At 45.1% G+C, this 13,404-nt stretch overlaps 1 protein-coding gene across 4 annotated transcripts in view; it reads left to right on the top strand.

The window, feature by feature from the left end:
- dhx30 (DExH-box helicase 30) overlaps window positions 1–13,404 on the top strand; it is a 63,141-nt gene that overhangs the window by 11,154 nt on the left and 38,583 nt on the right. For 3 of the 4 annotated variants that reach the window (XR_004411824.1, XM_033020325.1, XM_033020328.1), the window contains 4 exons: window positions 2,106–2,308; window positions 7,422–7,545; window positions 8,920–9,069; window positions 13,074–13,226. Coding sequence is in view for 3 of the 4 variants with exons in the window: in XM_033020325.1 (XP_032876216.1) it covers window positions 2,106–2,308; window positions 7,422–7,545; window positions 8,920–9,069; window positions 13,074–13,226 (630 nt within the window). In the remaining variant the exon portion in view is untranslated. The remainder of the gene's footprint in view (window positions 1–2,105; window positions 2,309–7,421; window positions 7,546–8,919; window positions 9,070–13,073; window positions 13,227–13,404) is intronic. The other variant, XM_033020326.1, reaches the window with a different exon arrangement.

Below are 13,404 nucleotides of genomic sequence, written 5' to 3'. Positions count from 1 at the left end.
CAGCGTCTGCAGTTCCTTATTAAACATAGATAATATAATTAAGTCAGACTCACGTACAATAGGTAGGTAGAGCAAAGGGGAAGATACAGAGTGCAGAATATAGTTCTCAGCATTGTAGCGCATCAGTTCCAGAGACAAAGTCCAATGGGCTAGAGGTGAATAGGTGAATTTGGCTCCTTAGCACTGCAGTAAAGTCAAAAATCAATGCCAAGCATTCATTCATGGGGACAGACACAAAAGGCTGAGGTAACTCAGCAGTTCAGGCAGCATCTCTGGAGAAAATAAATGGGTGACATTTTGGGTCAGGTACAGGACAAGAATAGGCCCTTTGGACCACAATGTCTGGAGAACATGATGCCAAGAACATCACTTATCTACCTGCACTTCACCCATATCGCTCCATTCCCTGCATATCCATGTATCTATTCAAAAGTATTTTACATGCCACTATCGTATCTGCTTCAACCACCACACCAGGCAGCGTGTTCTAAGCACTCATCACCCACTGTAAAACAAAATTACCCCACACATCTCCTTTAAATATTTCCCCTTAAAGTTATGCCCTCCAGTGATTTTTCCATACCGGCATACTTGCCCCCCAAAACAAGCATAAGCTAAAGATGGCTGCAATACAGGCCTGGCAGAGCATCTCCAGAGAAGACACCCACTGGTGATGTCTATGAATCGCAGACTTCAAGCAGTCATTGCATGCAAAGGATATGCAACAAAATACAAAACATGACTGCTTTCATTTTCATGACATTGCTGTGTCCCAAACATTATGGTGCCCTGAAATGGGGGACTATGTATAAACACTGCTGTAATTTCTATATGGTGAAACGTAAATGTATAAAAATACCCTTATTAAAATCTGACAATGTGCACTTTAACCACATGTGATTTTTTCTATTACAAATCTCATATTGTGGAGTATAGAGGCAAATAAATAAATGATGGGTCTTTGTCCCAAATATTAAGGAGGGCACTGTACTTCTTGTAATAGGGTGAGCAGAACTGTGTTCTGATCTGGGCAATTGTGTTCAGTTCTGGGCACCATGTTATAGGAAAGAAGATTTACGAGTATGTTGCCAGGACTAGATGGTTTGAGCTGCAGGGAAACATAGAAACATAGAAACATAGAAAGTAGGTGCGAGAGTAGACCACCAGGTCCGTCGAGCCCGCACCGCCATTCGCTCATGGCTGAACACTAAACAGACACACTTACCCACAAACAGTAGACACAAGACACAGAACACAAGACACTACCCTCCCCTTCATACCGCTATCACCCCTCTCCACCCCAAGAACCGCGTGATCTCCTGGGGGAGGCAAAAAACCGGATAAAAACCCAGGTCCAATTCGGGAAAAAAAATCCGGGAAATTCCTCTCCAACCCCAATCCAGGCGATCGACACTTGTCCAGGAGATCACTCAGGTCTCACTATACTAACCATACCTAGGTCCATATCCCTGCCCTCTCCCCGTAGCCCCTTATCCCCTCGGCAGCTAAAAAACCATCTATTCTAGACTTAAATATATTTAACGTTTCTGCTTCCACTGCTCCCTGGGGCAGTGAATTCCATAAATTAACCACCCTCTTGGTGAAGAAGTTCTTCCTCATCTCAGTTTTAAAAGAGCCCCCCCTTATTCTGCAACTATGTCCCCTAGTTCTAGTTTCCCCGATCATTGGGAACATCCTCGGTGCATCCACCCGATCAAGGCCCCTCACGATCTTATATGTTTAGGGAGAGGTTGAGCAGGCTGGAACTCTTCCTTGGAGCACAGGAGGCTGAGGGGTGACCTTATAGAGGTGTATAAAATCATGAGAGGGATAGACCGGGTAGGGACAGTCTCTTGTCCAGAGTAGGTGCATCAAGGACGTTTAAGAAACAGTTAGACAGGTACATGGATAGGACTGGTTTGGAGGGATAGGGACCAAACACAGGCAGTTGGGACTAGTATAGCTGGGACATGTTGGCCGGTGTTACCAAGTTGGGCTGAAGGGCCCGTTTCCACACTATGACTACGAGAACTGCACACGATAAATGTTTTTAATTGCACACAATTGTTTTTAAGACTGTGCACTTTCTGGTTGTGTTTTGACAGCAATGGGGCCTTCTTGGACCAAAGAACCAGCTCTTCCGAGCTCAAGAATACGAGCAACTTGTGGCAAAGTTTGCTGACGGACGACCACAAGTGGGTCTGATGGAGGAAAGTGAAGAGGTGGATAAGATGGTGGAAGAAGGAATAATGGACTGTACAGACTTCCTCTCACTCACAGACAAAGCCCATGACAAGCCTTTATCAAGGTCATAATGATGGTTGTTTTAACCTGTTTTTGCATTTGAGTGTTATCTGCCTGAAGAGCCACTGAGTAATCACACTGTGATTATGTTTCAAGAATGATGTGGATGATTGTTTTGTAGTCGCTTTTTTGATTCCATGCCATTCGCCACATTTAATTGCCATATTTCACGATTTGACCTTAAGTAGTTGGACCAGGCACAGAGCACAGAAACAGGCCCATCGGGCAACCTGTCCATGCCAACCCAGATGGCCCATCTAAGTCAATCCTACTTGCCCATATTTAGCCCATATCCCACGAAACCTTTCCTATTCATGTACCTGTCCAAATGTCTTAACTATTACTGTACCTGCCTCAACTATCTCCTTAGGCAGCTCATTCCATACTCCCTTTGTGCTCGTCAGGATGCTATTAAATCTAGCCCTTCCAACCTTAACCTACATCCACTGGCTCTTGATTCCCCTACCCTGGGTAAAAGACTCTGTGCGTTCACAATTCCATCTATCTATTCCAAAGGGAGAGTAAGGGCCATGAGGAAGAGTCCATAAAGGTGACAACTTGTATTAGCTACAGTTACTCAGAGGAAGGTCAAATACCACTAAGAGATGAAAATCATATTTTCAATGGGAGCACTATTTTCCTTGAGGTGGAATGTCCTGAATTCAGCTTCTGTTGTGGAGATTTGAGGATGTAATCCAAACTGAAAGAGAAAAAAACGTTTAAATAACTTAGTATGTTAGCAGAGAACTAGTTAAAAGCACCAGAGGATTGGTGGGCAATGGCCTCTGAGAGGAAGCTCATCACATACCTTTTATATCCAATGCATTTGCAATGCTGAGTGCCTGACTATCAGCATTCTAGGAGTCATTATTGATCAAAACCTCAACTGGACCTTAAATAGTTTGGTTACAAGAGTGGGTAAGAGACTGGATTTTCTGCAGTGAGTTATAGAGTGATACAGTGTGGAAAGGCACTTCGGCCCAACTTGCCCACACCAACCAACATGGCCCAGCTACACTAGTCCTACCTGCGTTTGGCCCATATCCCTCCAAACCTGTCCTATCCATATACCTGTCTCACTGTTTCTTAAATGTTGGGATAGTCCCGGCCTCAACTACCTCCTCTGGCAGCTCATTCCATACACCCACCACCCTTTGTGTGAAAAAGTTACCCCTCAGATTCCTATTAAATCTTTCCCCCTTCACCTTAATACTATATCCTCTGATTCTCGATTCCCCTACTCTGGGACAAGAGACTCTGTGTGTCTACTTGATCTTACTCCATTCCTTGTGTCCTGAAGGTTGCCACACTCGCACTGTGGAATTCATTGCCACAGATGGCTGTGGAGGCCAAGTCAGTGGATATTTTTTATGGTGGCGATTGACAGGTTCCTGATTATTAAGCATGTCAGGGGATATGGGCAAAGGGAGGAGAATTGGGGTTGATAGGGAATGATAGATCAACCATGATTGAATGGCGGAGTAGACTTGAAGGGCTGAATGGCCTAATTCTGTTCCTCGAACATTTGAAGGCACAAATCAAGAGCATTATGGAGAGCCATCCATTTGCCTGGAGGATTGTATATCCCACAACTAGGACAAAACAGGTCTCTTGATTAGCACCCCATCATCCAGCTGAAACATTTAAACCATTGACATAGAAAATTGCTATATACCAAATTTACTGAGCTGTGCTTTTGTGACTGCCTCCCCAACCTGTGTCCTCTTAACACCAAGAAGATCAGGGGTCACACAAATAATAGCCTGGTCACCGGGATATAACTGTAAATTATTTACGGTCAGTCCGCCTGGACCTTCCTGATGTCCCCGTTGCCAAACACTTTAATTCCCGTTCCCATTCCCACACTGACCGTTCTCTCCTTCATTGTCAGAGTGAGGCCCAGCGCAAATTGGAGGAACAGCACCTCATATTTTTATTGGGTAGTTTACAATATTGATTTCTCAAACTTCAAGTAACCCCTGCATTCCCTCCCTCTCTATCTCTCCCCCACCCAAGGCGTACCAGCTTCAAAGTCGTCTTGTTGAGTCTCATTGTCTGTACTCGTTCTCACCTAACACACAGCTAACAATGGCCTGGTTCCTTTATCATTGTTACTTTTTTTGCATATCTTTCATTCACTTGTTCTATTTCTCTCTAATTCAGTGTCTATATCTCTCGCTTACCTTTTCCCTGACTCTCAGCCTGAAGAAGGGTCTCGACCCGAAATGTCACATATTCCTTTTCTCCAGAGATGCTTTTTGTGTCTATCTTCAGTTTAAACCAGCATCTGCAGTTCCTTCCTACGTAAAACAGCTTTGTTTTACTGTTTAATTGTGAATAAATGTAATTCTCCTTCAACACTAATGAAATGACTAGACAGCTCGAAAAGCTTGTGTACTTTGAGTGAATCCACAATGTCTGATGAATTGATGAAAAATCAAAGAGAAAATAACATAGGTCATTGCTAACCTATGGACCTCCTGCCTATGTATTCCTGCATCCAAAGTATGAAAAAGAGTATCTGACCTGAAATGTCACCTATCCGTGTTCTCCAGAGATGCTGCCTGACCCGCTGACTTTGTGTCCTATTGTGCAAATCAGCATCTGCAGTTTCTTGTTCTATTGCAATTTTATTTTGTTTACATTTAGAAACATAGAAAGTAGGTGCAGGAGTAGGCCATTCGGCCCTTTGAGCCGCAGCCCCCCCCCCCCCCCCCCCTTGCCAACGCGCGTTGGGGAAGCAGACCCAACGGGTCTGCACTTGGTCTAGTATAGAATAAAAACATAGAACATAGGTGCAGGAGTCGACCATTCGGCCCTTCGAGCCAGCACCGCCATTCAACATGATCATGGCTGATCATCCAGAATCAGTACCCTGTTTCTGCTTTTTCCCCATATCTCTTGATTCCATTAGCCCTATGAGCAATATCTAACTCTCTTGAATACATCCAGTGAATTGGCCTTCACTGCCTTCTGTGGCAGAGAATTCCACATAGTCACAACTCTCTGGGTGAAAATTTTTTTCATCATCTCAGTCCTGAACCTCTTATTCTTAAACTGTGACCTCTGGTTCTGGACTCCCCCAACATCGGGAACATTTTTCCTGCATCTGGCCTGTCCAATCCCTTAAGAATTTTATATATATCTATAAGATATCCTCTCATCCTTCTAAATTCCAGTGAATATAAGCCCAGTCGATCCATTCTTTCAACATATGTCAGTCCCGCTATCCCGGGAATTAACCTGGTGAACCTACGCTGCACTCCTTCAATAGCAAGAATGTCCTTCCTCAAATTAGGAGACCAAAACTGCACACAATACTCCAGGTGCGGTTTCACCAGGACCCTGTACAACAGCAGTAGGACCTCCTTGCTCCTAAACTCAAATCCTCTCGCTATGAAGGCCAACATACCATTAGCTTTCTTTCATGCTGTACCTGCATGCTTACTTTTAGTGACTGATGTACAAGGATACCCAGGTCTAGTTGCACCTCTGCGTTTCCCAACCTGACACCATTCAGATAATAATCTGCCTTTTTCTTGCCACCAAAGTGGATAAGCTCACATATATCCACATTATACTGCATCTGTCATGCTTCTGCCCACTCACCCAACCTGTCCAAGTCACCCTGCAGCCTCATAGCATTCTCATCGCAGCCCACACTGCCACCCAGCTTCGTGACATCCGCATCTTATTTTTTGTTGGCCTACTTACGTTTGAAAGTAATTGGATGAATACTTCACAGGAATGTGGAGATTTGTCAGTGTCAAAGATTTCTATTGTGAGGATATGAGTAGAGACTGTATTTAAGTTCCCACGTGGGCATTGCGGCTCCATGGTTTATGAAGACACAGTGCACAGCTCTCCTCCCTGGCAGTAACTGGTCTAATACCCCTACCATCTGTTAGAATTATAAAGTCATACAGCCGGCTCAACTTGCCCATGCCGACCAGCATGACCCATCTACACTAGTCCCACCTGCTTGTGTTTGGCCCGTGTCCCTCTAAACCTGTCTTATCCATGTACCTGCCGAAATGTATTTTAAATGTGGTTATAGTCCCTGCCTCAGCTACCTCCTCTGACAGCTTGTTCCATATACCCATCGCCCTTTGTGTAAATCTGTTCTTGATAATTGCAGTAATGGTTTTTTTTTGTAATTGGTTGAATTTTGTAGTTGGGGCATAGGTGTTCCTGTACACGGTGTCTGCGGGTTTTGCGACCATGGGGGGGGGGGGAGTAGATACATGGTGACAACCACTTCAGAGACCATTATAGTTGGAGACAATATTTTAAGATGGACGTGGAAGTTCGAAGGAGAGAGTCCAGGGAGGTTTACAAGATCCCAGGAATGAGTGGGTTAACTTATGATGAGTGTTTGATGACACTGGGCCTGTACTCGCTGGAGTTTGGAGGAATGAGGGGGGACCTCATTGAAACATACCGAATAGTGAAAAGCTTGGATAGAGTGGGCGTGGAGAGGATGTTTCTGAGGATGTCAGAGGATGGTAAATCTGTGGAATTCTTTGCCACAGAAGACCGTGGAGGCTGTCAATGGATATTTTTAAAGCAGAGATGGATAAATTCTTGAATAATACCGGTATCAGGAGTTATGGGGAGAAGGCAGGAGAATGGTGTCAGGAGGGAGAGATAGATCAGCCATATGAGATAGATATGGCGGAGTGGACTTGATGGGCTGAATGGGCTGATTCTGCTCCTTATTACCTATGACCATATGACCTTATAAATTGCCCTAGTGTGTATTGCTAGTGCACGAGGTGATCGCTGGTCGTTGTAGACTTGGTGGGCTGAAGGGCCTGTTTCTGCGCTATATCTCTAAAGACTGTGCAGGGTGCTTGGGACGGACCTTGGACCCCACCCCTTGATATTAGTTCCCTCTGTGACAGCATAATCGTTACATCAGAACCGCTGCCATGACTTCACAAAGTCTCATTTTGCCATCACCCTGTAGGATTGTTCTAGAACATGATTTGTGTTTGTATGCGGTGTTTACAATATTCACGGCTCTGTAGAACCAGAGTCTGATCGCGTGCTTCTCTCCCTGTACCTGCTGCTCGTGTGGGTCAGTGCTGACGTTGATTTTACACTATACCTTTCAGCAGAAAAGGGCAAGGGACCATGCCTGATGACTCCATTGCAATGAGTGCTCTCACCCAGTTCCCTGAGCCCAAGAACCTCTTGTCGAAGGTCATACAGATAGCAACAACCTCCTCCACTACCACAGTGAGTAAAATGGAATAATTTCCACTAGTTTAGAGATACAGCATGGAATAAAATGGAGGGGCATTTTTTTCACACAGGGTGGTGGGTCTATGGCACAATCTGCCAGTGGAGGCAGATACAATTGCAATGTTTAAAGGACTTTTGGACAGGCTCATGAATAGTCAAGTCAAGTCACATTTATTTATATAGCACATTTAAAAAACAACTCGTTGGCCAAAGTGCTTTACATTTGTTATAAGAATAGTATAAACAAACAAACTACATACATATATACATATAGCCCTCACTCAGTGGACGTCAGGAAAGGCTTGGGAGTATAGATAAGATTTTAGTCTTGACTTAAAGGAGTCGATGGAGGGGGCAGTTCTGATGGGAAGGGGGATGCTGTTCCACAGTCTAGGAGCTGCAACCGCAAAGGCGCGGTCGCCCCTAAGCTTATGCCTAGACCGTGGGATATTCAGCAGCCCCAAGTCGGCCGATCTGAGGGACCTGGAGGTGGAGTGGTGGGTGAGAAGACTTTGAATGTAGGCGGGGGCAAACCCATTGAGGGCTTTGTAGACATAGAGGAGGGTCTTGAAATGTAAACGGAACCGCACAGGGAGCCAGTGGAGAGAGGCCAGGATCGGGGTGATGTGGTTCCTTTTTCGGGTGCCCGTCAGGAGTCTCGCTGCCCTGCGGCGTTTTGGACCAGTTGCAGGCGGGATAGGGAAGATAGGGAATAGAAAATGCTTAGAAGGAAATGGGCCAAACATAGGCAAAAGGGCCATCTTGAGTTGGTCCAAAGGCCTGTGATGTATGACACTATGACTCAAGTGCGATCTACACCTCCCATTCTTTCTTGTACCTTAATCGTCTTTTCCCCAGCCGCATTCTGGTACCCGAGCACTGCCAGTTTAGTTTCATGGAGCAATATAGCGCAAGAACAGGCCCTTTGGGCCATAATGTCCGTGCCAAGTAAAAACGCTCGCTGGCCACACAACACCTTCCCATGTCATTGCATGCATGAACCCACGAGAGGATAAGTTCATAAGTGACAGGAGCAGAATTAGGCGACTCAGCCCATCAAGTCTACTCCGCCATTTAATCATGGCTGATCCATCTCTCCCTCTCAACCCCATTCTGCCTTTTCCCCATAACCCCCGACACCCGTACTAATCAAGAATCCATCTAAAGAAACGTTGCGTTAATTCTGAGGCTGTGCCCTCTGGTCCTAGATGCTCCTACTGGTGGAAACATCCTCTCCACATGCACTGCAAGAAGGAGGAGGTGTATTTGTGTGCTCCTGGCGTTTCCAGCAGTCTTGTTTCTGCGTTTACAATATGATTTGCGATCTGCTCTGATAAATGGAGATCTAATGTAAATGTGTTCCCTCAGGATTATCTGAAATATTCCACGGATGGTAATTCGGTGAAGGTCTGTCGGCTCGAGGTGCAGTGGCCAACTCCGATGACCTTTATCGCAAGTGGTCGGCGGAAAACTGAGGCAGAGCGGAGAGCAGCGGCTCTAGCCTGTAAGAAGCTGAAGGTGATTGCAACTTGCTGTGCTGAGTCTTGTGTCTGTTGATATCAGAAGTATCTTCTACCAGCTGAGTAGCCACACGGTGTGTAGTCAGCTCTCAAAACTCTTATTACTCTACAGCTTGCAGCTGATCCATAGTCGTAGTCACTAGGAACTGCAGGTACTGATTCACTAAAAAAAGACACAGAGTACTGGAGTAACTCAGCAAGTCAGGTAACATCTCTGGAGAACATGGATAGGCGACAATAGACAATAGGTGCTGGAGTAGGCCATTTGGCCCTTTGAGCCAGCACCGTCATTCAATGTGATCATGGCTGATCATCCCCAATCAGTACCCCGTTCCTGCCTTCTCCCCATATCCCCTGACTCCGCTATTTTTAAGAGCCCTATCTAGCTCTCTCTTGAAAGCATCCAGAGAACCTGCCTCCACCGCTTCTGAGGCAGAGAATTCCACAGACTCACCACTCTGTGAGAAAAAGTGTTTCCTTGTCTCCGTTCTTACGGCTTAAATGGCTTACTCCTTATTCTTAAACTGTGGCCCCCTGGTTCTGGACTCCTCCAACATCGGGAACATGTTTCCTGCCTCTAGCGTGTCCAAGCCCTTAACAATCTTATATGTTTTAATGAGATACCCGCTTATCCTCTCCACCACCCCAGCAATGTGTTCCAGGCACCCACTACCCTCTATGTGTAAACAAAACACCCTGCACATCTGGTTTAAACGTTGTCTTTCTCACTCCAAATTTATGCCCTCTAGTCACACCCTCAACCTACCTATGCCTCATGATTTTATATACAGTAATACCTTGTTTAGTGCTACCCCGCATGGCACTGCTTCGCTATAGTGCTCTTTCAGTTAGGAGCCCTATTTTATCCCTCAAAAAAAGATATAACCTGCACTGCATCTGATCTCTGTTGAAGCTGTAAGTGCGGACATGCAGAGAGTCGAGGATTTTCCCCAGAATCGTGAAGCAACGGTTATAATGATCTTGCATAATGACTATTGCGCTGTTCTGTCGAACACTATTTTGTAGGAATGTATCTAAAGCGCTAAGTGAAGTATTACTGTACTTCCTGTGTAGGAAGGAACTGCAGATGCTGGTTTACACTGAAGATAGACATAAAATGCTGGAGTAACTCAGCGGGACAGGCAGCATCTCTGGAGAGGAGGAATAGGTGACGTTTCGGGTTGAGACCCGTCTTCAGTCTGAGGAAGGGCCTCGACCCGAAACGTCACCCATTCCTTCTCCCCAGAGATGCTGCCTGTCCCGCTGAGTTACTCCAGCATTTTGTGTCTATTACTGTACTTCTATCTATTTTCACCTCGGCCTCTGGTGTTCTAGAGAAAACAATCTAAGTTTGTCCAACCTCCTTTTTGCTAATACCCCGCCTAATCCATTCAATACCCCTTATTGAAATCTGGCAGGCCATGTAGTCTTTTGATTAAAATTTACATAAAGGTCAGAATATTCGTCTACCTTGACAGCCCAGATACAGCATGGAAACAGGCCCTTCGGCCCACCGAGTCCATGTCGAGCATCGATCACTCGTGCAAACTAGTTTCAAGTTACCCCACTTACTCATCGACTCCCGACAAACTAGGGACAATTTAATTGACAGAGGGGCCAATTAACCTTCAACCCTGCACGTCTTTGGACTGGGGGAATGAAAGGAAACCCACGGGGTCACAGGGAGAACATACAAATTCCACACAGACAGCACTGAGGCCAGGATGGAACCCGGGTCTCTGGCTCTGTGAGGTAGCAGCTCTACCAGCTGTGCCACGACATCATGCCAAGTTAAACTGGAGAATTCTATTGCACTTTCCACACATGTGAGGCCTCCTGAGTGTCTCCAGCATTTTCTGTTTTTGACGTTCAATATTGGGCAAACCCTGAGTTGCAGATTGAGAGCAAGCAGCTGGTTATTGTTTAAGAATGCCATGGATGTAAATGCATCATTACATTTTTGGTTGAGTGGATGAGAATGACTCAGCATTGTCATATCAAGGTGTTTAAGGGATGGCCATGCTATTAAACATGTTCTGAGAAAGAATTTGGCCTTTGTGCTAATAACAATGACAGAAGAAATTATCCCTCTTCTGATCTACACTGTATAAATTTCTCTCTTGTATCTGCCACCAAATATGCCCAACCAGTTACAGAATGTATAAGCCCCCCTCCCCCCCCCTTCTACTTTCAGTCTAAAGAAGGGTTCTGACCCGAAACATCACCCATCCTTTTTCTCCAGAGTTGCTGCCTGACCCGCTGAATTACTCCAGCACTTTGTATCTATCTTTGGGTATAAATCAGCATCTGCGGTTCTTGGCTTCTACATTAACGTTTTCTAGTTTAGTTTAGTTCAGTTCATGTTAGTTTATTGTCACGTGTACCGAGGTACAGTGAAAAGCTTTTTGTTTCGTGCTATCGTAGCTTTGTGGAATGTCTGAAGAAGGGTCTCGACCCGAAATGTCACCCATTCCTTCTATCTAAAGATGCTGCCTGTCCCGATGAGTTACTCCAGCATTTTGTGTCTACCTTCATACATGATTACCATCAAGCCATCCACAGTGTGTAGAGATGCAGGATAAAAGGAATAATGTATCGTGCAAGACAAAGTCCAGTATAGTTGGATAAAAGATAATCCCAGGTCCTAAAATGAGGCAGATGGTAGGTCAGGAGCGCTCTCTAGCTCTGATAGGATGGGTCAATGCACTGTTCCATCAAACATTGGTAGTGAAGGTGCTTGATAGATTGGATATTGTGTAAACTCCCAGTTTTGTTCCAGCATGGGTTAGATACAGGCCGATATTCTCCCTGCCTTGTGACATCAAAAGCTTTGAGTTGCAGCCAAAATGTCCCACTAGTCCCAACCATGCATCTCAGTCCCCTACGGCAGCCGAGATACAGTTTATTTTTATCAGACAAGGAGTCCTGTGGCCTCCCTAAGGGCGTTTGTTGAATGGAACAGAACTAGGATTCTGAATGAGTAAAATTTGTTAAGTCATCAGACATTGAAATCATACCTTGTATTCCATAAGCAAATCACAAGATGCAAGCGAAACTCAGCGGGTCAGGCAGCATCTTTGGAGGGATTGGACAGGCAATGTTTTGGGACTGGAATTGAATTTAAATTTAGATTCTAAAGATCCATACAGTCCTTTATGAGGATGTTGCCAGGACTCGAGGGCCTGAGCAACAGGGCGAGGTTGAGCAGGCTAGAGCTTTATTCCTTGGAGTGCAGGAGGATGTGGGGTGATCATACAGAGGTGTATAAGATCATGAGACAAATAGATGGGGTAAATTCACAGAGTCGGCGAATCGAGAACCAGAGGACATAGTTTTAAAGTGAGGGGGGCAAAGATTTAATAGGATCCTGAAGGGTAGCTTTTTTACACAATGGGTAGGCAGGTACTATCATAACATTTAAGCGACATTTGGACACGTGCATTGATAGGATAGGTTAAGAGGGTTATAGGCCAAGTGTAGGCAGGTGGGACGAGTGTAGACTGGCATGTTGTCGTGGGAAAATTGGGTCTAAGGACCTGTTTCAAAGCTGTGTGATTCATTATTCTCACAGGGAGTTGTGAGTCTGGAATTCTCTGCCTCAGTGGAGGCCGGTTCTTTGGATACTTTCGAGAGCTAGATAGGGCTCTTGAAGATAGCGGAGTCAGGGGATATGGGGAGAAGGCAGGACAGGGAACTGATTGGGGATGATCAGCCATGATCACATTGAATGGCGGTGCTGGCTCGAAGGGCCAAATGGCCTACTCCTGCACCTATTGTCTATTGTATACTCCTTTTACACCGTGTTGAACTTAAAACTGAGCACAATGTTCTGGGTTAATTAGACTTAACGTTTATGTATCTTGAATGAATAAAGGATACTTTGTTAACACATGAGACGTGTCACTGTAAAAATATTTGTTATGCATGCCAAAGTATACAGTGTCGCCACAAATAGGGCATCTACAAAGTGTTCAAAGTGTTTAATCTTTGTCTCCTTGGCAGGATCTGGGCTTGCTGAACCAGAAAAACCACCCACTGACCCACGCCATGTACAACCTGGCTGCAATAAAAGAGCTGAGTGAACAGGAACGAAGACCAACCAGGCTGGAAATCCCCAAGCACCTCCAGCAACGAATCCAACAGTATCTGGACCAAGTCAGTAAAAGCAGTCTTCCTTATACAATAGTAGTATTTGATAAACCAGCCTACTGTTTAAAAGAAAGCTCTTTGCAAAGAAACTTGTTTCACCATAGCATAGTTATTTCCATACCATATGTTAAAATCATAACAGACATGTTTTTAGACTGTGGAGTGCTTCAAAGATACTGGGTTA

Source organism: Amblyraja radiata, chromosome 4 (assembly GCF_010909765.2).
Source record: "Amblyraja radiata isolate CabotCenter1 chromosome 4, sAmbRad1.1.pri, whole genome shotgun sequence".
In the NCBI taxonomy this organism is placed as follows: Eukaryota; Metazoa; Chordata; class Chondrichthyes; order Rajiformes; family Rajidae; genus Amblyraja; species Amblyraja radiata.
Note: the sequence above shows the minus strand (reverse complement) of the source record. Positions and strands in the feature narration are given on the sequence as shown.